This window comes from Oenanthe melanoleuca, chromosome 1A, assembly GCF_029582105.1.
Source record: "Oenanthe melanoleuca isolate GR-GAL-2019-014 chromosome 1A, OMel1.0, whole genome shotgun sequence".
In the NCBI taxonomy this organism is placed as follows: domain Eukaryota; kingdom Metazoa; phylum Chordata; class Aves; order Passeriformes; family Muscicapidae; genus Oenanthe; species Oenanthe melanoleuca.
This window is the reverse complement of record NC_079334.1, coordinates 23946418-23970455: the sequence shown is the minus strand read 5'-3', so window position 1 is coordinate 23970455 and position 24038 is coordinate 23946418. Positions and strand designations below refer to the sequence as shown.

The window sequence follows — 24038 nt, the reverse complement described above, 5'->3', positions numbered from 1 at the left end:
CCGGGGCCTACAAACACAGTGGTGAAAAGAGCTGTCTGTGTGGGAAGAGGACACAAGGTAGACCATACATACTTTCTTTTAACCATAAGTAATGGGATACAGTGCTGGGAACACCCCTCCCAGCCCTCCAGGGAGGATACATCCCTGGGAGGTTGTGGATACCAGTCTTCCAGTTTTAAATAGTCAGAAAGTATCCAGAAAAACAACTGTTCTTGTTGCCAGTTGAATACAACAGGAATTGGGCAAGAGTTTGGATGAAAAGGAAATGATAATGGGGAAGAATTGTGTTGCTTTCTAGCAGGGATTAGTCTCCATCTAGTTCTTGTCTGCAGATCGCTGCCTAGAATTATACTGACATCTGGTGGTCTTTTGTTTTCACAGATTATTCTTAATCTGTCTTTTGTAAACATACAAGAATTAGCCTCATGTTCCTTTCTGGATGTTCTACCACAAAGCAATGTATTTATACACATGTATTTAAAATGCGATGGAAGATTCAGTGAACATTCAGGCTCTTATCCAGAATTGGCCTACTTTTCATTATATAAAAGAAAATAAATTATTCTGCACAACTGGAATAACATTGACAGTGTACAGCAAGCTTAAATTAGTACATTAATGCTACAAGAACCTGCAGATCTTGCCAAACAAAACTAGGAAGGTTGAGCTCCCCATACTGTGTGAAGTAACTCCCTAAGAGCCACTCTCTGCTCAACTTTGGGTACTTGACTAAAGATAATTGGAGCATGTCCTGGTTTTAGAAGGGATAGTTACTTTTTTCCTGGTACTTAGTTGCCAGCTGGGGTTAAACCATGACAGAGGGTTGTGTATTTGAAGGCTGTTTTATTTTTGCTGCCTGTTGCCTGTGCTATTCCAGGGAAATATAGTGTTACATAGATGGTTTGGATCACTTCTGCTGGATGTGAGTGCTTTGCAGTGATGGTGCTCAAACCATGAAAGAACTGGTTTAGATTCAGGCAAAGAATCCAGCTTTCCAGAGAAAATTCTGAGAAGGCACATGGATTTCTAAAGTAATCTTGCAGGATGGGAGGGGGACAACTACCGATTAAATTTGTAATGGTACTTCATGAGGCAATAATATTTTGAATTATATTCAGAACTATTCCACTGCAGATTACTTTCTTCATTGTGTCAAAAACAGAAATTCTACACCAGCAGCCTCACTTTGATACTAGAGTTTGTTGACTTTTGCTTAGTAAAAACACAAATAATTTGTTTGAAACCAAGTAGAGTTTTTTTTTGCTTTCTTTATCTGCCCTTACTGAATGTTTCACAAGTCATTACTGGTTTGTTCCCAGTCCTGCAGGGCAGAATATAAGCTCACTCTGCTTCTTCCATTGTAGTGGCTGGAAAGTGGAATTCCAGTCAGTGACAATGCAGGAACAGAAAGACTGAAAACCATTGCTCTAGAATGACTGGAGAACAAATTGCATCAATTTTTTTGCATGATATGAGTATGGGCAATTGAGAGGAAGAAAGACTTTCAATTAGTCTGTTGAAAGCGATGCTTTTAGGTAACACCAGCTTAGCACTATTAGCAAATTAGTAGCTGTCTCATAGCTCACTCTGCTGTTCTGTAGCTAATGGGTGGAAGAGCTAACTTTATAAATCTCAGCATTAAGTCCCCCAGTACAGGGCCTCTTACCCTTTGGCAGTCTGTGCCTCACACCAGTAAATACACTTCATCTCACTAAGCGGCTCCTGGAGAGCAAAGGTGCTTCTTGCCTCATTAAGTGTGCTTGACACTTAAGGCATAAGCAAGCTAAGTCCAGAGGGACTGGTCCTGCCTTTCCCTGTGCTCCCCAGTGAGATTTTCCATTTCCTTCTGTCAGGATTGATGCTTCAACCATCCATGTCCTGAATGTGCTACTTATGCAAAATACCAGCTTTTATCACAGGGAAAATGCTGTCTGAAAACTATCATTTTTTGAAGGGTTCCTCTCACAGATCCAACTGGCTTTGTCTGCATCACAGCAAGTGAGGTTGCAACAGACCTGATGAGGATGCTGAGCCATGGAGAGGCTATGAAGAGGATGGGATGCCTCACCTTTTGGTGGCTCAGCCATCTTAGATTGTCTTAAGCCATCTGTTTGGGCAATTTTAAAGTGATGCTTGTTCTACCTTTTTGTGTTAAATTCTGTGTTTCTTAAAATTAACCAGGCTTTTATATCTCAGACTCTACTTTTGTGGAATTATCTACTTTTGTCTTAGGAAAACTCTATCTGAAAAGTCTATTTCTGGCTCCAATACTGACTTTCTCTCTCTCTCTTTCTCCCTCTCACTTTCTGTATGTTTCCTTTCCCTACCCCTGTCTTCTGTTTCTCCCTCGTTTTCTTTTTCCTCCTCTGTTGGCTTGCTGGTTCGTCAGCCCCTCCTTCCTTGCTCTCTTCCCTCCTTGCAGAACAAGATGGTGAAAGGCAGCCTCAGCACAGAGCAGTCGGAGCGGGGGTGAGGGGGGAAGTGTACTCCTGGGAATGGATATAAAAGCAAGCACAGGTGAGTGGGGGAGAGCTTCCAGTTCCACTTGCTGCCTTACATCCAGTGCCTTCCCCATTTCTGTGAGAAATCAAGGTGCTTTTGTGTATGTTCGGAAAATCTGTAATATTTTTTTCCTCTGCTACCATCCTATTCAGTTTTTTGTATTTCTGCAGCAGTTCCTTCTGTTAAACAGTGAAAGGCAAAGCTTGTTAGCTGTTACAACTGCCTGATTCCTCTCAGCTAAACCAGTGGCAGAAATCTCCTTTTGTATCACCTTGTCCTCAAGGATTTGAAGGTTTTTTTCTGTGAGTCTCAGAGTAGTTAATAGTAAACTTCTGTATAAATAAAGTCATCAAAGTATCTTAAATTCTATATGTAAGGAACAAATAATATTGATGAGTTCAGGATTATTGTAATCTAGGATTCCCATTTTCTAGAAATGCAGATGGATCCAGTGATGAGTAAATTAGTCTTAGCAGGAGGCCACTGTGTTTCTTCTAGCCCAGCTTTTTCCTGTATTTTAAAAACAGACATGGGGCATAGAAAGTAGAACTGTATGCAGAAGTGGTCACAATTCCATAACTTCGTAAAGTGCCCCAAGTTCCTCACTGCACTTTCTTACAGCCAGGTGTGAACTTGGTGGGGAATTCAGTTTGTCTGAAACAGCTTTTTGCTGTGTTAGCACCAGAGCTGGGTCATTTTCCTAAACTGATTCACTGTGTGGCTGGAAAAATACACTGGCACAAGGAGGGAGTAGCACTGAGGTGGGAGCTAGCACCCAGGGAATGGGATGAGCTTGGGATTTCTTATTCAATTGCAAGTGCATTGCAGTTCAAAGGCAACAGGGTGGATTAAAATGAAATAAGTGTTTGGTTTCAAATTAATACTCGTCAGCACCCTTTCCATGAAACTGCAGCCCAAGAAGGTCCCTTGCCTTCATTTCACTACTCAGTTGCACTTCTTACTCAAGCTATTTGCTTCTCTGTCTTTTTCTTGCAATCATGCAGGGGAAGTTGTTCTTTCAGGTCAGTCCTTGGAACTGCTGATGGTAATCCCCTTTCCTTATTGCCATTCCCTTGCTTCCCAGGCATCTCTCCTAACTTAAAATCTTTCCTGTTTTTCAAATAAAGTAATTGTAAAGTACTTCCAGTGGTGTATTGGTGAAGTGTGAGAGATGAATTGTAAGATTTGTGGGGTTTTGGTGCAGCAGTAGAAAACAGGTAGTGTCCCATATAAACACTTTTTGTAGACTGACTGCTGACTTAGTTTAGCTCTGCTATTTTCTGTAACTTTTCATTTTTAATAGCATTCATTCTTGGCTTTGGAGTGTTGTTTTAACAGTTACCATGTACACAGTATTTAACAGTATTCAGTGTTTGAGTAGCTTTCTCCTTCCATGATAAAGGTCACTGGGATTCCTTTAAGCTTTTCTCTTTTCCTTAAAGTGTAACAGGCAATGTAATTTGTAACATTAAAGCACAACAAGTGTCCCACAGCCAAGGTGCCTCTTCTGGCTGTTTAACACTAGGGAAGTCTGGTGATTTTTGGGCCATTCCTTTGAGGTACTGGTGAACATTACTGTGTCCCAGAGACCTTTACACCTTTTTTTCCCCTGCATTATTTTCCAGTGCTAGTTCTATTTTTTTATACGTCATACGAATATCTTGACTTAAGACCTTGCAGGCTGTGGAATCTGTGTACTGTATTCACTGTATGCTCTAGAGAGCTCTCTAAGGCATCATTTCTTTCCAAATCCACTTTTGCCTCCCATAGTTCTTACCAGAAGGTCCTATTTAGCCACCTCCTTTCAATGTTCAGAATGTCTTAAAAATTAGGTTCTCCAATTCCAACCTGATCTTGCATTCCAAAATTAAAGCCATGCAAATCTAAAAGATCCAATTATAGCAAAAAAAAAAAAAAATTGTTGTATTACTATGGTAATTAAAGAGCTTTAGGGGAATTGTGTAGCAGTCCAGGTAGTACTGGAACTGCACTTCTGCTAGCCTTAGTGTAAGATGCAGTGGACACTCAACTGTGAGATTATTGGGCTGTTTTAGTCATGGTTCACTCCCAGGCCTAGCAAGTTAAGAAAAATTTTACACGTTGGATAACATCCAGGCAAGTCAGTGTATTCTGTCTTTGTTGCTTCTCTCTCCCTGAGCCAGTTGCCTCTAGAACATTTGGATCAAGTCCAGATCTGGAGAGTGACTGTGAGAGCGAGTCTGGTGCTCTGGATCTTGTCCAGGAACGAGGCAGGACTCTTTCTCTCTGTTGAGCCTGTTTCTTCCCTGAGCCAGTGCCTAATACTCTGGACCAATTCCAGGCATGGGCAAGCTGCAGTTGTACAGGAGCCAGAGACAGCAACACGGCCTTGACACTCCTTCAGCGAGGGCTCGCAGTTGTGCAGTAATGAAACCACAAAGGGCATCTGCCTGAACTCTCTAGGAACCTCCCCCTTCCCTCTTCAGCTGGTGCTCTGCGACGTTGCCCGTCTGTTTTTGCGATGTTCTTTCCTGACTCTTTACTCACTCTCAGCCTGGCACCCCTGGATGGGGGATGTTTGCAGCCAAGACTTAGGCTTGCTGGGATGTAATCTAATTGGTGTGCTGATGATGAGAGCAGCATTGACTCCTGCATCACGCTTAGTTAGGGTTCCTGCAGTTTAATTGCCAGCTATGAGCGAACAGGGGTGTTACTTTGCTCCCAGGCACACCTCTAATTCCGTTAACTGCTTTCCATATGCATCACTTTTGCTGCAAGTTTTTTTTCCTTTTCCCAAGCTCACTAGCTGGTAGGAAGGGATTTATCTAAGTCATATCAAAGTAGGCAACTTCACTAAATAAATAACTTGCTGTTAGGCTCACTTGTGTTATGGGAAAAGGGAAGAAAGGAATACATTATTTCAATCTTTGCTTTCTCTCTGTGCAGATTAAGAATGAGAGCCGTAACTTAGAGAAATTAAATTTTAACTTTGTGTCTCTTTTGAACTGAACCTCCACCAACTTAGCAAATTCCTGAGGTGTTCTCACCTCAGGAATTTCTGGACAGGGAGAACATATACCAAGCACTTGGACGTTTCCACATGTGTCTTGAAAGACACCACAAGCTTAGTCCTTCCATGAACTGTCTCCATAATATGAAAATTAGATCAAAAAGGCAGCAGAAAGAAATATCACCTGCCCTTAAATTAGTTAAACCACAAGCAGCTTTACCTTTAGTTGGTGAAATCTGGCCATTTCCCAGGTTTGTTTCCTGGATTCCTGTAATTTTGATACTAGTTTCACTATCTGCTACATATTCACACTGGAAACCACCATTGGATGGCAGCAGCGTGATCCCTAGGGAAACATTTGGGTGCAGTCCCTGATGGTGTCCCAGGAGCTGTCACCATGTTGGGACATGCTTGGCTCCTCTATTTCCCATTCTCACAGTCCATGTGAGGAGCAGACATGAGGTGAGCGAGCTCCTGCCTGGCTGCTGCAGGTGGAGGTTCTGTAAGAGTGCTGTGCCATTGCGGCACAGATCATCCTGTCATCCCAGACCTTCTTCAGAACTGGGCATGTTTAATTTATTTTTTGCTGGTTGTTAAACTAAGACTTTTCATCACATGGATTAGCTTTTATGAACTACTCGCCATTGTGTATATCTTTTTTTAGTCCACAAAGCTGAAGAGCTCTTGGTGTTGCTGCTGTGGTAGATTGCTGAGTGGATTTTTCCAAAGCCTGAGGGGCCTGTTTGCAAATGGAGGGAAGGAACCATTCCAATATGATTTTGACTTTGTTTTTCAGGTTAGGCTGTTGAGATAAAAAGCGGTGGACATTCGTGACTGAATGGAATCTCTCCCACTGTGCAGCCATGCCCCCTCTCGACGTGCCTGCCAATGCCAGCACTTCCTTCATAAATTCTTACATCACACTCAAGACTGATGACATCACAGAATCTGACCAAGGAGTCTGAACCAGCTGTTTCCATGGACACAATCTCCATAGTGACAGTGGGGAGGGGAGGGGGAAAAAGGAAACAGGTGGGGGGAATTAAAGAGGGAGGGATAAATATATATATATATAAAGATCTATTTTTTAGTCTTGAAAGACTTTGTTTTAATGAAAGATGCGCTATATCCCTTTTGATGCTTTTGATTAAAATTTTAAAAACCCCATATAAATTAAAAAAGAAACCTATAGCTAAAGTAAATATTAAATCCAAGATTAAAACAAGGCATGTGGAGCCTAACATTTTGTGGGAAAGAATAGCAAAACTGGAAGTACTCCTAACAGGACTTGTCTCTGTTCCTCTTGCTTTCTTCCTCCCAACGTCTGATGAAATTCAATTTTGAAAAGGCAAATTAAATACTGACAACTTGTTTGTAGGGTGTGGGAGGAAGGCTTGGATGGTTGCAGGTAATTTGGTGTCAATAGTTGTGCCTGGGGGGTAGGGAGGTTTCCATTTTTGAGAAACACTATTAACAATGTAAGCTTGAATTACATCTGCAGACTCTTGGGTCGTGAGACTCATGAAGTAAGAGATGGCTGCTGCTTGCTAGGTCCCATACACCTCATTGGTGTGGGACCATCTGTACCACCCAGGGGAAGGGAGTATCTGCCCTGGGTGGCAACAACGTGACCCCCAGATCATTCCAAGGAGCTGCCTTCAGTTTGGAAGGCAGGTGAGAGAAAGACATGCATTACCTGCCAGGTTGGGGAACGAGAGGAAGTCTGAATGTTGGTGGAGTCAATGTATCTTCAAACTGATTGGGGTAAATCCACTTGGCCCTTCTTTTTATTTTATGTTTTTGCTTTTCCTAAGGAAGGAAGAGAGAATGTTAGTGTAACAGCCTACACTATATGGTTATTCGGGGTCATTATTTTCTTTTCTATTTTTCCTTTTTTTTCCTTTTTTTTTCTTTTTTTTTTTTTTTTTTTTTTGGTAAATTATGCAATTTAAAAACATTTGGGTTTTAGGAACAAAAAAAACAAATACTTTTTTTTCCTTGTTAAGGCCTTAAGAAAGGGGTTAGTGCATCTTTCAGGGGTCACTCTGCCATGGGAATAAAAATAGCTGTTTCACAAACAGTTTTATATAAAAAAAGCTTAAAAAAACCAAAAAAACTAATAAACTTCATTTTAACCTTGTCTCCTTTTGTTTTGTGCGAACTTGATTTGTTTAAAAGGACAGAGACAGTACTATCTGCTGCTTTTTGGTTTCTTTGCCTTCATCGGTTCTGCCTTCAGTGATGACCTTCTGAACTGGCCCAGCAAGAGGAAGACCACAAAGGCTTTGAAAAACTAAAGCTTAGGATTTGTTTGATGTTCAGAATTAACAAGCCAATGACTGGATGGATTTTCTGTTGGTGTGAGTTGGTGGTGTTTCACCCAGTCACTGAATTCTTTCACTCACGGGATGGTAGCATATCCTGGTGATATCGAACAGCGTGGTGTTTACTGGGAAGCCACTAGAGATAGGGATCTGACCAGCATGACATGGATGAAAAAATGGGGTTGGTATTGTGGGGAGGGAAGAACTATTTTAAAAGTTATGTACTGGATGCTTGCTCAACTACTCACATTTTGGAGTATTCAGCACATAAAAATAAAATCTATGATAGCTCATATTAAGATATCTATTTTAACTCTATTTTTAAAAGATCGATTTAAAGATTTGGGAGATAATTTGGCAGTTATTTATTTCTAGAAGTTGCTACTCTCACTCATAATTATTTGGAAAGAAAGGGCAGCCTTCTGCTTTCTCCTTTCCCAGTAGCAGCTACTGAAGTTAGTATGTCCTTTACATTAAGAAATAGACCTGTTGTGATAAATGTCACTAATGTGTCATGAATTGGTGCTGAAAATATTTAACTACTGGTGTAGTCAGAAAAAAGTCATTTTTAGCATAGTTAATGTGATTGAGTAAATGACTTCTTTTCAACTGAATAAAAATTGTTTTTTTTTTTCATAGTGTCTGTTCTATTCTACCTATTCAACAAAAAAAAAAAAAAAAAAAAAAAAACAAAAAAAAAAAAAAAAAAAAAAAAAAACAAAAAAAAAAAAAACAAGAGCTCCTGTCACTGCATTGGTTGGTGAAGAGTCAACTCACTCTCTATGTAGCACTGTGACAGCAGAACAATATGTCCTGGAACTGCTGAATTTGACACTTTCACTTTGGCTCTTCAGGGTGGTGTCACAGGAGAGGCAGAAGGTTTTTGGGTAGCTGGGAGGGAGCCTTGGAGGTTTGCCATGTGGGAGCTTGTGGCAAGTATGGAGATTAAATATTTCCTCATGCACCATGGTTGGAAAGTAGTGGGAGTTGTGCAGAGCAAATAAAGAAATGGTACCATAGTCAACTCCATATGAATATTTCTCAGTGGGAAGTCTTAAAATCCTTTGACTCAGCTGTGGCTTAACCCCACCAGTGCTGTGATCAGAGGTGAGGGATGCTCTCCAGTAGAGCGAGATTGTGCTCGGTGGTCAAGTTTTTACAGAAACCAGAGCTGTCATGGTTCTAAAACACAGCCAGGAGGAATTTAAACAATGTGTAACGGCTTCCTGGGAGAACTTGGAAATGATCCACAAGAGTCATAAAATCCTCTTGGAAATAAAAATTTCTTTTGGCTGAGAAAAAAAATGCTGAGTGGATTTCGAAAGCTGATGTACAAAACATTTACCTGCTCCATCCTGCAAAAGCAATTAACAGCTTGACATCGTGGATACCCCCAACTGGAAAGAAAGAAAAGGTTTGGAAGTCTTGGCTAATTTAAGATTTGTGGAGCAGAAATGGTGTGCAGCAAAGCTTTAAAACCTTAAAAGAGATTGTGTAGAGATGAGAGTGCAAGGCCTGGCACCTGATTGGGAATTACCTGTTTGGATGAGGAATAAACTAAGGAGAGCTTGGATAAGGCAGCTCATTTTCAAAGTGTTTCTCTGTGCTGACTCCCACTGGGATCTCTTGAAAGAGACTTATACCAATGTGTGGGAATTGAATGTGATGGCTTAGCAGCGTTTCCAGGCTAACCGGAGTGAGTCAGTGCTGCTGCACAGGGTCGAAGAAAATGATGTTTTTCCACCAAGAATATGGAATGGATTCAACATGCAAAGGATGTTTGTTGATATGAGAAGGATAAAGGGAGTCCTGCAGGAGCTGGTGGAGACCCTGGGATGTGTACAGAGCAGATCTGGATACCAGGAGCTGCCCATCAATAAATTTGTCACATGTATTTATTGCATGTGAAATCCATGCTTGGAAATCAAGGCATAGACCACTGTGGATCATGCAGCACAGGGGAAAGCCATCTCAGCTGCTGCTGCAGAAGGCAGTGGCCAGCCTCATTAATCTGTGCCACAGAGGTATGAGAGGGAATTTCACTTGCAGTTATGCCATACTTGAACATTTTGAATTGCTTAGAACGAGACAAACTGATGGTGTTTAATAATATTGAAATTAAAAACATTCATTGGTTCAGGGTACAGTATCTGCTAAAGAATGGTGGACATCTAGTTCATGGAATCCAGATAATGGCAAGCTAAAGAAATATATTTTTGGTGGGACATGCATTTAAAAAACCAAAAGTTTGTTGAGATACGGGCAGTTGAATGACAGCTCTGGAATTTTGACTATTTAATGTGCAGCAATGTACATTAAAATGTATATTAGGAAAGATAATACCTTAATAAAAGTTAAATAAAAAGTTAAATAAAAGTTAAAGGGAGAGCATTTGGGGGTTGGCTTGGATATAAACTTTATAAATTATCATGCCTATTAACTGAGTTGTTACATCAGGAATTACCTGTGCTGTCATGGGCGCAGTGGGTGTCCTGGACATGACAGAAATACTTGGTAGAGGGACACAGCATTGTTTTGTCTGATCTAGTCCCTGACTTACCAGAATGACTCAAAGAAGCAGTCCTCTAGCTCAACATGAAGAAAATTAAGTGGAAAAATACCACACTTTTGGAAGTGGAACAGGGTATCTAGATGGTTGAGAATGAATAATTCACCATTGCTCTGGAATTTTTTTTAATTATTAAAAGTTACGTGAAAAAGAAGAGAGTACAGGTAATCCAGGTTCAGTTACAGATCCAGAAAACACAAAGATGTGATTTTACTGACTGCTATGAGATGCTGAAAGAGTAATTGCAATCTTAGCTTTGGGTTAGAAATCCCTGTTGTGAAACAGGATGAAATTCTTGCCTGGTTGTGAAATATTTCCAACAAACAAGTTTTTTGTTTGATTTTAGTTTTTTGTTTGTTTTGGGTTTTTTTAAAATAGAACTCTGGCAGTATATTATGAGTCAGAGAATTTAGTCAATAAAGGTAGAGGACATAAGTAATTACTAGAAAATTCTGGGAGACTGGTAACACTGGTGCTTTCTCCTGGCATTTCTACAGGCCAAAGAGAGTTTGGCTAATGTACATCACTGAAAAATTGGCTCTGTACCAATACCATGCACCATGAGCTCCTCACCTGACCTGTGCTATTCAGCCAGAGATTACTATGGAAAGCTTTGAGGAGAATGAAGTTTTTCTGTAGAGTGCAAAGGTCAGTGAAATAGTTGCTGTCATTGTCCCTACATGTGATTGATTGTTTGCTCTGTCTGATGGAATCCGAAGGATTTATGCTGTCATCCAGCTGGGAAGTGAAGAGGGTGCTCCTTACAGAATCTTTTTGTAGGATTTAATTTCTTAAGTAGATCCCACCTCCTATTTAGTGTGTTTTCCTGTTTGGTGTGTTTAGCTTGAACTGGAAGAAAAGCATTGCTTGTTTGCTGGCTCCTTCCACAGGGCAGTACCAAGAGCTGAGATTGCTTCTCTTCTCTCTTCATTCCCCAGAGGTTTCTTGCAATTTATTGCTTTACTCAGTTTTAACACTGTGATTTCAAGGTTTTGACCTTACCTGGCCAGCTTTAGAAATGCTTATACTTCATAGCAGCTCCAGAGAGATTTAACTCCCATCCAAATAATTTGAAAAAGTCTTCTAGCTCATAGCAAATCCCCTGTGAAAGAAATGTTCCCCTCTAGCTGAGGTTCAGGATTCAGACTGACATTTTCTCCTCTGCATGATAAAAAACCTGTTTGCATGTGCTACTGAACGTGAGCATGGCCAGGTTACCTGCAAACACCACCTCTATTGTTTCAGGGGCTTTTGGGTTGTAGCTGACAGCCAAACTTGGAGTGCACAATGAGTTTGGAGGTTGGTGCTGTATCTCTCCTGGCTTTGAGATCCAGCATGGCAATGGTTTTCTGACTTTTATTGAAATTGCTTATTTTCAGTGCCACATCTTTTAGTGTTGAGCAGCAAAGAATGGCAGAGAAATTGCTGGGGAAGGAGCTGGGAGGTGTTTACACTAAAAATAAAAACAGTGGTGTAAGGATAAATTTGCATTGTATAGCTAGAGTCATCTGACCTGAAGCCAGTTCATCAAAGAAATGTCACCACTTCCCATGGTTTTATAAAATGAAAGTCTGTACACTTAAGGGCATTTCTATGACAAAAACTTAATTGGACTTTCACCCAAGTTCTTGCTCACCTGAACTGGGTTCCCTCCCAGAAGATAAATGGAATTACTAGATACTTAAAAATTGTAGATTATTTTGAGGACATCACTTTGAAGGCTGTTGGAATTACAACAACCTGGATTATGAGTCATAACAATATTTACTTCTTGTGCACTTTTCATCACCTTGGAGTTGAAATAACTTGCACGTAAGACAGATCTCACAGTTTGCCTTTGTAGTGAAAAGAAATACAGAAAAGGGGACAAATTGCTGTTTAGTGTTGTACTGTGAAATTCAGAATTGGCAGATGGCAATGGATTTCAAAGAAAGCACTGTGTTGTAAGCAGAACAAGGACCAACTTAATGTAATGCTCCTAGGTTTTGCAGTATTTTGCTGCTTTGGAAACCAAGGTGAGGAGGCCACTGTATAAAGTGGATGTTGCAGTCTCTCTGTTCACCTGGTGTCCTGCTGTGGCTGAAACTTCTGAGAAGGAATCACTATCTGTACAAGTGACAGATGGCAAAAATACAAGTGCCCAGTCAAAGAGCTGCATTCTGCAGGAAAATAAGCCAACTTCTGTAATGTTGCTGATGGAGACTTACAGCAACCAAAAGCAGAGACCATACAGAATGGCCCAGTTTTGTAGCATCTAATAGATTTCCAGGGTTGTGTTTGATTCTGCTCCAAGTGGGAATTCTTGGCTTTACATGAAAGGAAAATGTGCCAGGAGAAGAAGCAGTTTCCAGAGCTGTGAGATGGAAGTGGGCATTTGCAGCCTTAAAGAGGAGGACATCGAGGGTTACAGTCCTTATGGCTGACTCCAGCTGCACCACTCATTTTTACTAAAACCAGCGGCATCATGTTGCCACAGGAACAAAAAAGACTTGGAAAAGACGCTGTTACAGCAGAAGTGTAAACATTCCTTATGGCAAATGTGGAAGATGGACTTAGCAAATTCTTATTAGGAGCACTACTAATCAGCAACAATGACTGTAAGACTGCCAGTAACTGGGAGAAATTCTGCTTTGGGGCACGGCCCATTGGCCTCAACCACTGCCCACCACTTGTTGGATGGATTCACCTCTGAGCTGAGCACAGCAGTTTTATGATCCAAAGTTCCTCTTGGAAAATAAGGAGAGGTGAGAAAACCTTTTACAAGTGGCCCAGGCATGTGAAAGAATCATGGAGAAATAACAGGTCAGTAGAAGCCAGGGAAGGTTTTTTCCTGAGGTTCCTTCTAGGGAATGCTGTGCCATGAGAAGAGCCCTGAGACCACTGGAAAGGCGCTTGAGGGCCTCACTGGTGGAGGTGGCTATTGCTGATGACCTTTTCTGTGGAAGCTGCATGTGTGAATTTTAGAAGTCCAGCTATGTACCATACCAAATCCATTCTGTGCCATTTATTAGACTACACAGCAACAGGCCCTGAAATACACTCTTTAACATAGAAAACTCTTTTTTTATCCAAATGGTTGCTCCAAATAGGGGATAGTCTTTGTTGTGCTTCAAGGGGGAATACTGGCCAGGTCACCAGGGTTGATTGGTCCCTCTTCATAAATTCCTCATCTTGGTTTTCTACTCCAGTCAGTGACATGCCACAGAAACTGGAACACAACAGCTGATGTTCATTTTCTAGGGTTTCAACTGACCTCTTTGAAAGAGCTGCTTGAGATAGACACCAGAAGTCTGTGCAATCTGTATTTACCATTTTTGCCAAGAGAGAGAATGAGATTCACCCTTTATTTTTAGTATTTATTGGAGTTACTTGGACTTTTGGAGTAGCTGATCAAAAACCTAAACAACCTTTCCCACTCTGCAGCTAAGTGTGCAATGCAGGGCCTGGTGGAACTTCTTGTTCCTTACAATGCAAGAGGAAAAACAAGTCAAGAGCTTGCCTGAGCAGCCTTTTCACATCTGCTAGCCACAACCCTTTACAAAGGAGCCACAGCCTTTTTTTGGCCTACTTTTTTCTTCACTATGTGCATTAAGGATATACCAATTTGTAGTTTTTAAGAACGTAAGTCCTTACCTTTTTGTAAGCCTGTACATATGTCTGGAAATATATAATTTCCAATACATAATCTCCAATAGGAGAGAAAAAATGTTCATTGACCAGCTTGTATGACCTTGGGTGGGAGTACTAAAAACCACAGCTAAACTCACAAGTACAGGGGGCACTTCAGCAACTAAAATGGCACAATTCAAAGTGTCCCACAAGGCATTGTGCCTCTCTCTGGCAAACAGGCAGTGTGCATGAAACAAAAAGAATACCCTTTCCATGGAGTAAGCAGGCTTTGCACCTTCAGGCCACAGCTTCCGAAGTGCTCATCCTTGAAATGAGCTGCTCATAGCCACACAACACAGCAACTCCTGTATTTTCACTTTGTTTTCCCTTCTGCCTCAACTGACAGCAAGTGTTGAGCTTGATTTCTGCTGCAGCCTCTTGCAATTGCCAGAGCAGACAACTGTCTCCATCATTCTGAAAAGCCTTGTGGCACACTCTGATTCCAAGAGCCCACGAGGGTTCATAGCAGGCATGGACAATGGAGACAATTCCATTCTCATTTCCACTGACTGTGGGTATCTGTACAACTGTCATTGCATTTCTCCATCTTTCACATTGCTTACAGATGCTTACATGTATTGCATTCCTCACAGACAACTCAATCTGTTTGTCGTGATTTGTCGTGGTGTAACTCAAGGGTTCTATTTTGGAGTTGTAGCCCAAGCAGGAGCCCTCCCTCTCACCCTGACATGGGATCAAGGGTGTCTGTAGCTGGTTCCTGTCCCTCAGGCAGCACAGAAAGCCCCAGTACCTCCAGGCTCATGCAGAGGTTACTGCCTTGGGATCAGGTTATTGCAGTGCTGTTACACTTCACCAACTTCTCCAGTTGGATTTTTGGCCTATCACATGTCCTCATCATCCAGGAAGGTCTGAAGTCCTGAAATTCTGCCTCTCTCTCTTTCTTTCTTCTTTCTTGTTCTTTTACAGAATCAGAACATTTATTTCAGACTCTTAAAATTTTGTTTCTTTCTTTTCTAAAACGGAAGAAATTTTCTGTGGTGTTTGCAAAGGTATACCTGCTCTAGATTAAAAAATTAAATAAGAATTCAAACTGTGTCTGTGATCAGGAAGCCCATCCAGCAGCCATGACTATTACAAAAGGACACACATTAAATTTTTACTTGTCATCCACATTCATGTTTTAAAGCTCTCCAGAAATCCTGTTTTAGAACAGACTGGAAGGCACCTCTCAAGGTCTCTGGTCCAACCTGATGGCTTTGTGAAGGTCATCCTCAGAACTATACCAGCCTGGTCAAGTCTTTGGATAGTCAAGTTTTGAAAACCTTCAGGGTGGAGACTCCATCACCATCTCTGGGCTCCTGTTCCTGTGCTGAGCTGTCCTCTTGGAGCAGCAATTCTTCTTTGTATCTAGTCACAGTTCTGATTGTTGCAGCTTGTGGCTTGCCTCTTGCCCTGTCACTGTGCCATTTGGAGAAGAATCTGACTCCACCTTGCCTATAAAATCAGCAGTTCATGGTGGTATGACAGGTTAGGACAGTCAGACTGCATGAATCCCTGTAAATATTTAGGAGTGGTTTTAATCCCAAAATCCAGCACACCTGCAGGGCTTTGGTGCAACTGTTCAGAGAAGCTTGGGGAACGGGGGCAGCAGCAGGGTTTATTCTAGATCCAGTTGCTGCAGGGAGCTGTGCCTGAATCCCTCCCTCCACAGCACGGAGGACAGGGGAGCTAAGATCACTGCCTGCATTCGGAAGCCTTTGGGAAAGAGCTACCAGAGCCTCAAAGATTGGAGTCATCAAAGCTTTACTTCTAACTGCAGTTCCCTGCAAGTTCCCTGCTTGTTTTTTCCCTACTGTCCTGCAAACCTGACGTTCAGGGGAAGGCCAGACGTCGTCATCCTGACTGCAGCCAAGCCCAGCCTGCTTGAGGGAAGCAGGAATGAAATCCTTTCCTTCTTACAGCCCCGAGCTTTTCGCACCCTCCTCTGCCCGCTCCTCAATCGCTGCCGCCTCGCAACCCGCGGTGGTTCTGTCCTTGCCGGCATCCCAGAGCTGGGGACGGCCTTGAGGGCTGTCTGCTGCTGCCACCTTAAGGTTCTAAAGTCGTACTCCAGCAAAACCCTTCCCTGGGGACAGCGGGTGAGGAGCTGGGGACCGGCCAGAGGCCGAGGATGGCACAAAGCCCTTACTCTGCTCTCGCTGAGCCGCTGCCTCCTCCAGCTCTCATGGGAAAGCATAGCGGGGTTTCACGGAAGCTTTTGCGTGCACCTCCTGATTTTGTGGCTTATGAGAAACCATCCCTTGTAATCTGCAGGGCAGAGTCAGAGCAGATGAGGCAGAAGTTTCTCTCTCAGAGGAGGTTTTTACAGCCTGCCTTTCTGGCAGGGATGGCAGTGCTGCTGCCTGCCTGCCGCCCCTGTGGCGAGAGAGGGCTTGAGGCTTGTTCTCATCAGCTCTCAGCAACAAACGAGAGGTGTGGATGCACTTGCACTCTGAATGCTTTTCAATGGCAAATTTTGTTGTTATGTGGCTTATTGTGTGATCTGCAGCCTTTCCATTCCCGTTGTGGTCCAGCTGAAAATTCCTGTGCTGAGTGTCCCCTCTGACCTGAGGGTCTGCCTGAAGCCATTTTCCCAGAGCAGCCAGCCAGAACACAGCGAGATCAGTGGCAACTCTCACACAGCAGAGACCATGGAAGTCAGCTTGGCTGGGGCGGCAGCTTTTCCCTCTACTGCTGTTCCTTCCAGCAGCACAAGCAGCAAGGTGTGCTTGTAGGAACCCATGTGGATTCTGTTTCCATAGGTGCATGCAGGTGGCAGGATCCATCTGCCACAAAGCTGTCAGCACAGGAGGTGCCCTTTGCTATCAAAAGACTTGAGAACAGATAGCATTAGAAATAGTTGCTGATTTTTAATTCTGAGTGCAAAGGTTATCCCAGGTATTAGGCCTTAAGTCAAAACAAAGTGAACACAAATCAAAAAACTTTTGATTTTGAAATAGGCACTAAAGTGTAATTAAGTAAATAAAGGAATTGAGGATTTTTACTAGGCCTTTCACTCTTTCTGGATATGAGCCAATATGTTTTATCCTGGAATAACACAAATGACAAAGGAGCTGCAGAAAAGATTTAACTCCTCACATATGTAGTGCCTGTGTTCAGTCCATAGGAGAACTAAGGTTTGTCATCTCCATCTGCAGCATGGCTTTGAAAATTTTCAGGGTTTTGTGGCTTTTTAAGCAACCCAACATAAAGTTTTAAAGTGTTGTTACCTCGAAAGCATTTATTTTTCATGGCTAGCTCAGCCTTGCATGTTACTGGTGCTCAGGGACACCTCTTTCTGAGCTGCAGGTGCCAGGCCACACAGCCATTCCCAGGCAACCTGGGTTTCAGCAGGTTTAAAAAGCTACTGCTTCTGTGCAGGTGGAGAAGCTGGTTATGGCAAGGAGCTTGCTGTTTTGTCATCAGAAGGAAAGGAGCAGACCCCAACACCCCCCAGGGCACTTCCCTGCCACTCACCAGCTGAATGGCACGGTGATGTCTTTCAGCATCCATCCAGTCTTTTGGTCAGCTCAAAAATCACAAAAATACTTTCCTTTTCAGTTTCCCTTGCAGCCACCACCTTTGATCCTCCCTTCTACTTGTGGATACCTCCTCTAGGGATACCTCCTGAGTAAAAGAGTGTGAGTATTTTTGTTGACACAAAAACACAATTACAAGTGACCATAAAAAGATAAGTTTGTTATATGTGGTTGCTATGACAGTGTAGCAAGTACTACTGATAAAAGTAACCTAGAGATCATTTGGTATGGAGCTCCAAAGGTAGCTGACAAACTGAAAGCCCAGTAATAAGGCCTAGCATGCACTTCCATAATTTCTAATTTCTATTTCACTCCATATGCTCCCACTGTTATTAATTCATCTGTGAGCACAACTGTGCCAATATTTCAAATCAAAAGTTATTTGAGAGTTTTCTATTCCTACAAAAATATAAAATACACATTCTGAGTTCCAATGCACATTCGGATTTGTGAAGCATAAACTATCATTGGGAGCATCACACAAAAATCAAATATAAACAACCCCCATTTCACTGTCATAGTAACACACAGCAATCTTCTATTTCCAGCACACTGAGAAAAACTTCTAAATGCTAACTTGTATTCAAGTCATTGTTTATCCTGACAGAAAAAGTGCAGATAAAACCATGAAAAATTGTTAATGAGAGCTTGACGCTGCATTATTTATGAAAATAGGAAAATAATAAATGCTGTGTGCTAGCAAGCATACTATTCTCTCAGAAATGATTAACAGAGGGTTTAGATCATCTAAATTGTATGTTTGAGTATTTTCATTTTAGTGCATTCGTATCATCTGGATAAAAGGTGCTGGGACATATGCACATTTTATTTTTGAGGTTACAGTTTATTTTTTGGTGTTAAAGTCTTAACAGAATTGTTTTAAGTTCTTCTGCTCATCATCTTCTGCCTTCATGGACTGCAGGGCAAAGGGCAGAATTTGGGAGATCATGGCTTGCTTGACAAAGCAATTGTCAATTTGTGCCCTGTCAGCCGCAGCCCCATCCTCTTCCCACACTGGCCTTTGCCAGTGACGGTCTGCTGTCCATGTTGTCTTTCCCACTGCTTTTCTCCTCCCCTTGGATTTCTCTACCAGTCACTACTTTGTCTTATCATTAATTTCTGTCCCTAAAAGCTCCACAGGGACCTCCCACTGCCCTGGAGTCATGTGCTCAGCCACATGGAATGCCTGACCATGGGGCTGTGCAAGATTACTAATTAGGAACAGCAAACGTCCAAATTCATCAAAGTGCACTGAATCTGAGTTCAAGGTCTTTTTAAACTATGGAAAAATTGCAGTGTCACTTCTGCCTGCAAGGCTTTTGCTGCCCTTTGCCACGAAAGGTGGGTTGTCCCTCTTGCATTGGCAGTCTGAGCCCAGGTGGGCAAAAGTGAGATCTCGGTTTGCTCAGGTGGTTACTCCTGTTTGATGTCCTGTGCTTTAGTTCCCCTGCAGTTTAGTCTTAGATACCTGCTACCTTTCCTCTGGAGAGACTGGCACAGCATGGCTCTGATGTTTCTGTAGAACCTGCTGCATCTGCCAGCCCTGGCCTAAGGCAAACACACAAAAAACAGTGTTTGAGAGGCACATGTCTGCACACCTTGTCACACGGTGTCACACAGGGACAGGCCACCGGACACAAGTTATCCTACGCAAACCAGCCATGCAAACGTGGCAGCATGAGGGGACAGGAGGGGTCCTGAGCTGAGTGACAGCACAGTACTGAAAATGTGTGTGTAACTTGAATGAGGCAGGAGCTAACAGCCTGCACACTGTGGCACCACTGAGCACATGCTTTAACAGCGAAGTAGATAATGTGCCACTTTCCCAAAACACGAATATTTTTACTCTTCTCATTGGAGCAATCAGAGCCACCAAGCCAGCAGGAAGGTGATGTGAACAGTCACTTTTACATTATTGACTGTAAGAAAATGGTAACAGCAAGTGCACTTCAGAAGTAATGCCTCTCTCTGTTTCCTCTTTCTGAGATGTGCTGAACACATGCTGCTCTGAATTCTTTCCTGGGAAGCCAGGAATGTTCAACAGCCATCAGAAACAGGCTAACTCCAAGCCTGTTGGAGAAGAGGAGTTTGAGTGAAAAGACAGAGAATCATTGCTGAAACCTGAAATCTGACTTTCCTATGAGGAGACTGAATCACTCAAGGTTATTCTGCCTGCTCCTGAGAGCCATAAGCACAGGAGAAAAATGTAGTTCTCTTTTTAGCCAGATTTTTTTTTTAAATTCATAAACAACTGAATTGACAACCTAACTATGAAAAAACAGCACCCCTGACTATCCTTCCAAGGCATGGAAACAGAAGCAAAATGCTTCCTGTTAAAAACTCCCTCTGCCAGAAGAAAAAGATCATAGCTAGACACTTCCTGGAACAAAAGAGTCTTCAGATTAGCTCTTTATCTATTTCAATCTCTATTTGAGATCATTGGCAACCTATATCTTTGTAAGAATTAGTTAGTATCAGTACTCATTAATGCCCTTTGCACCAGTATTTGTGGATTCTTTATCACAACTGAGTAAACAGCTCTATTACAAGCATTATGTAAGTGGGAAATGGAGCTAGCAGCCAGCTGAGTGCTGCCCTCTCAGGAACAACCATTTAGTTTTAGGCTTATGCTTCAGGTTAGGCTTGTGAAAAACACAAAACCGAGACCTTCAGGCATGTTGCAACCCCAAAAGGCATGCAAAGCAGAGTACATCATGTCATCTCATTACATTTGACTACAGTCACTTCATTTTTTTCTTTTCTTTTTAGCATTTCATTTCATCCATTTCTCCTCCTGTATATTCATGTTGTTTCCTGATTTCAGGATTTCAAGGAGTATCGTTTTCAATGAGTATAATTTTGGCAAGTTTTGCTCCTTACACTGCACCTCATTTCCCAAAATCAGGGGAAAAAGGTAAACAAAGAGACAGGAGAAGAAATTGAAGGAACTAAATGATAAAAAAAGAGACAGAAAATTCTGAAACAATTTGAAAACAATAAAAATTACTGAGATCACCAGAGGTGCAGGGAAATGGACCAAAGCCCAATTGATCCTCATTGAAACCTTGAAATCAAAGTGTAACAAACACTCTGGAGAGGAGATATGATGCAATAAATTGCAATTGAAAAAAATGGAAAATTTGGAAACGGAATGACTACAACCAAATGGACTGAGACGAAATGAGGTGCAGTGAAAAGGACAGAAACTTGCCAAAATTATTCCCATTGAAGTCCCAAAATCAGGGAAGAGAGGGAAACAAAGAAAAAGAACTTGCTTTTGGTACTTGTGTACTTAGGAACTTTATCTTGCTGCTTTTGACATAATTTCTCAGGTTCAACTGCAAGTGGACTTTGGCTTTCACAGACATATCTTCACATGCCAAACAGTGGCTCAATATTTATCTCAGGTTAACCATCCCTGATTCCACCTTCTATAAACCCCCTTTTTATGTCTGAATTTTGCCAGAAGCTCCTTGTTCACCAATGAATGAAACATTTATGGGAATTTACTATACAAGAAGCTTTACAAAGAACAAGAAGTGCATCTCTGGCTTTACTTAGTATTTTTCTGATACCATACATTTAATTTCTTATAATTGATAATACATTTGGAGTAGGTGTTTGAGAAGGGTTTTTGCCAAAGTGAATTTACCTGTATCAGAGATTTAATGTGCAGGAACTTTAATAATTAGAGATTTAATGAAGAAACCTTCTCCAGGTTGTAACTACTGATGTTGTGACTGGGACTGAAAACCAGCGATCAAATAAAGAATTAGCTCCCTTTTTCAAGTATATAGTTTCTGAGTTATATGTAATAATTGACTTAGACACCTAGAAGTTACACGTTTACTTTCTATGCTAGCAGACTTAAGGCCCATAGAGTTCATGGAGCAGTCCCATAATTCAGAACAGAATCCAAGACATGAAGCATGCTGAACAAAAAGAAATTATAGTCAGCCGACAGCTGTTTCCTAGCTTAGCTGAATCACTCATACTTGATAGAAAGTCTCTCTGCCTGTTGGGAAACAGAGGCTCCTTCTATCCCAGTTCTTTTAAAGAACAACTTATTCTTTCCTTTTAGAATATGTTTTTCTTTTATTGTTTTCTCCCCTTCTCCTTTATGCCCTTAAAACTGTCTACAAAATGGAATATACAGGTTCAAGTTCTGATTGAAGGAAGCTTTGATTTTCCCAGCAAATGCCAAAATCATGAAGGTAGAGCGCATTTTTCCACCATTTTGCTTTGCCACTATTTCAAGAACTGAAAAGTCACAAGGTCAGTCAGGGAGAACAAGAAAGAGCATGATTGTAGCCTGAGTTAAGGGTTCTTTGGATAACCAGCCCTCATCTGTAAAACTGTAAGTTTACCCAATATCTGGCCAATGTAGGCCTTGGGACTGCAGGGCCACGCAGATAGATCTACTCTGTCACTATTTCAGTGGAGCACTTTTTCTTTTCTGTACAGTGGTACTACTTCAAAAGCATAGTTAATATATCTTATTAAACTATGCAGCCAAAGTCTGGTAGCTAGGCCACAGTCCTAACAGATGGAAGCTCTAGTTTGATTGCCCATCATGCTGAGGAATTCTTACAACTTTGTATTCTGATTTGGGGGAAGGTTCACTATCTACTCAGGCTTTATAGAAAAGTGGGGCAGAGCCTCTTCCTTCTATATTCTTTTGAAAAAGCAATAGCTGTTACCAAGCTTCACAAGGTTCTTAAATCAGCCTCCATTTCACACAAAGTCTAAAACTTCTGTCTTGGTTTGATTTAGGTTGGCCAATTTTATATACTCAATTTCTCTTTGAGATAGGATTTAGGAGCAAAAACAAGGCAGGCCTAAAACTTAAAAGGGCATACAGAAGAAATTTATTAATAACACAGAGAAAATAAGAAATTTGGAATAAGATTTCCAGATCACTCCCTCCCATCCCCCCCACCACCTCCCATATTTCTTAACAACAACATACAGAGAGTACCTCAGTTTTCCACTTAAATAATCATTTCAGTTCACTCTAGAGGGAAATTGTTTTAGCCATAGGGGGTTTCTTCACTTTCACAATTTGCATTCGCCCAGGAATATCTGCAAATCATAGAACTCCTCCCATCTTCACAGTCTTTCCAGAGCTGTGTTATGGGTCGTGTCAAAAAAACTCATGGGGTATTACTTTTAAAGACAAGCTGTTCAAAGACAAAAGTTCTCTTTATCTCTTTTTCCATCAAATGTCTCTGTTCATTTTTCCAGTCTCCAGAACAGAGACCCCCATTCCCTCGGGGCAAAGGATCTTTTTTCTCAAACACTTCAACCCCCCCACGCTTTCTCCACAATTTAAAGGAATTTTAGTGTAGTCCAGTCCACCCTATAGCTTACAAAAAAGGTTTTTCAGCCAACCTATTAATGGCATCTCTTCAATCTCTAACCATCTGGAAACCTGGCTCTTACTTCACTAATTTTATTATACTTTCTGCTCTATTCCTCTCATTCAAGGGAGGTCAGGAGATCTGCAGTCTTATCCGAGCATTGGAAGGGTCAAAATTGCACACAGAGGGTGAAGGGAGCCGTGCCAGGATTTTTCAGGCCACTCAGGCTGCATGGGGGAGACTCGGCTGGAACAGAGCCGGGCTGCATTTCTCCCAAGCTGCGTGGGCAGTTGGGGGGCTTCGCCTCCCCACGGCTGCTCCGAGCCGGTAGCAGGGCCCCAGCTGAGCTATGGCCACGCTGGGGGAAACTAGGATCCTAGCAAAGGTTCCCCTTTTCCCTGGCCATCAGGGCCCCTGGTTGAAAACGGGGGGGGCCTCGGCGGCTCCCCCACCCCTGCTCGGCCAGGCCGGGCCGGGCCAGCCTTACCTTCAGAAGCCGGAAGTCAAAAGAGAGAGTTTCACTTCTACCGATGTGGTTCATGGAGACGAAGTAACTTTTTAATTGGTTTCCCAGGCTGTCAATTATTAAATAACCTTCCAATTGGTCTCAGCAACTCACAGAGGAAGTTCTCAGAGAAAAATCCTCTCTATGTGTGGCTGTGCTCCTCGTGCTCTCCTCCTCAGGTGACTTTTCATGCAAAACCAGCCCAACTTCCTAACATAATAAGCCTCTCTGCAGAATGAAATACAGTGGAGTTTAGTCTCTACATATTGAACAGACCAAGCATGAAATAATTATCAAAATTACTGTGTCAATGTTAACATTCACAGTATCTGGAATCCAAGACAGTAAACAGCAAAAGAATTAAAGTACAATGGAGAGACAAATATATGCTTACCTGGTAAGCAGATAATCCATAATGCCTCTAGACTTAGAATTTTTGATTTCTGCACCCAAATTCCATTCTGGATTTTTATTTGACCTGCCACAAGACATTCCATGTAATATTCCTTTGTTTATTCACATGGATACAGAAAGGCAAATGTTATTCCATTCTCAAACTGAAATGTTTTCTTAAACTAAAT

The 24038-nt window shown here is 41.9% G+C and overlaps 1 protein-coding gene and 1 long non-coding RNA gene across 6 annotated transcripts in view; one reads left to right on the top strand and one right to left on the bottom strand.

Annotated features, from left to right (window-relative positions):
* The window catches only part of TCF20 (transcription factor 20), a 128253-nt gene extending 120621 nt beyond the window's left edge, over positions 1 to 7632 (top strand). For 3 of the 4 annotated variants that reach the window (XM_056509343.1, XM_056509328.1, XM_056509338.1), the window contains one exon: positions 2390 to 2489. In XM_056509343.1, the coding sequence (XP_056365318.1) occupies positions 2390 to 2473 (84 nt within the window). In that variant the 3' untranslated portion in view covers positions 2474 to 2489. Of the gene's footprint in view, positions 1 to 2389; positions 2490 to 6287 lie in introns of those variants that run through there. The other variant, XM_056509353.1, reaches the window with a different exon arrangement.
* LOC130262328 (uncharacterized) lies at positions 7226 to 23520 on the bottom strand. Of its 2 annotated transcripts, XR_008842095.1 has the most exons (5): positions 23440 to 23520; positions 21443 to 21524; positions 17531 to 17680; positions 9161 to 9212; positions 7226 to 7300 (listed from the first exon to the last, which is right to left on the bottom strand). It is a non-coding gene; the product is annotated as an uncharacterized LOC130262328 (long non-coding RNA). The 2 variants fall into 2 exon arrangements; XR_008842094.1 differs by lacking the exon at positions 9161 to 9212.
* Positions 23521 to 24038: the final 518 nt, after the last annotated feature.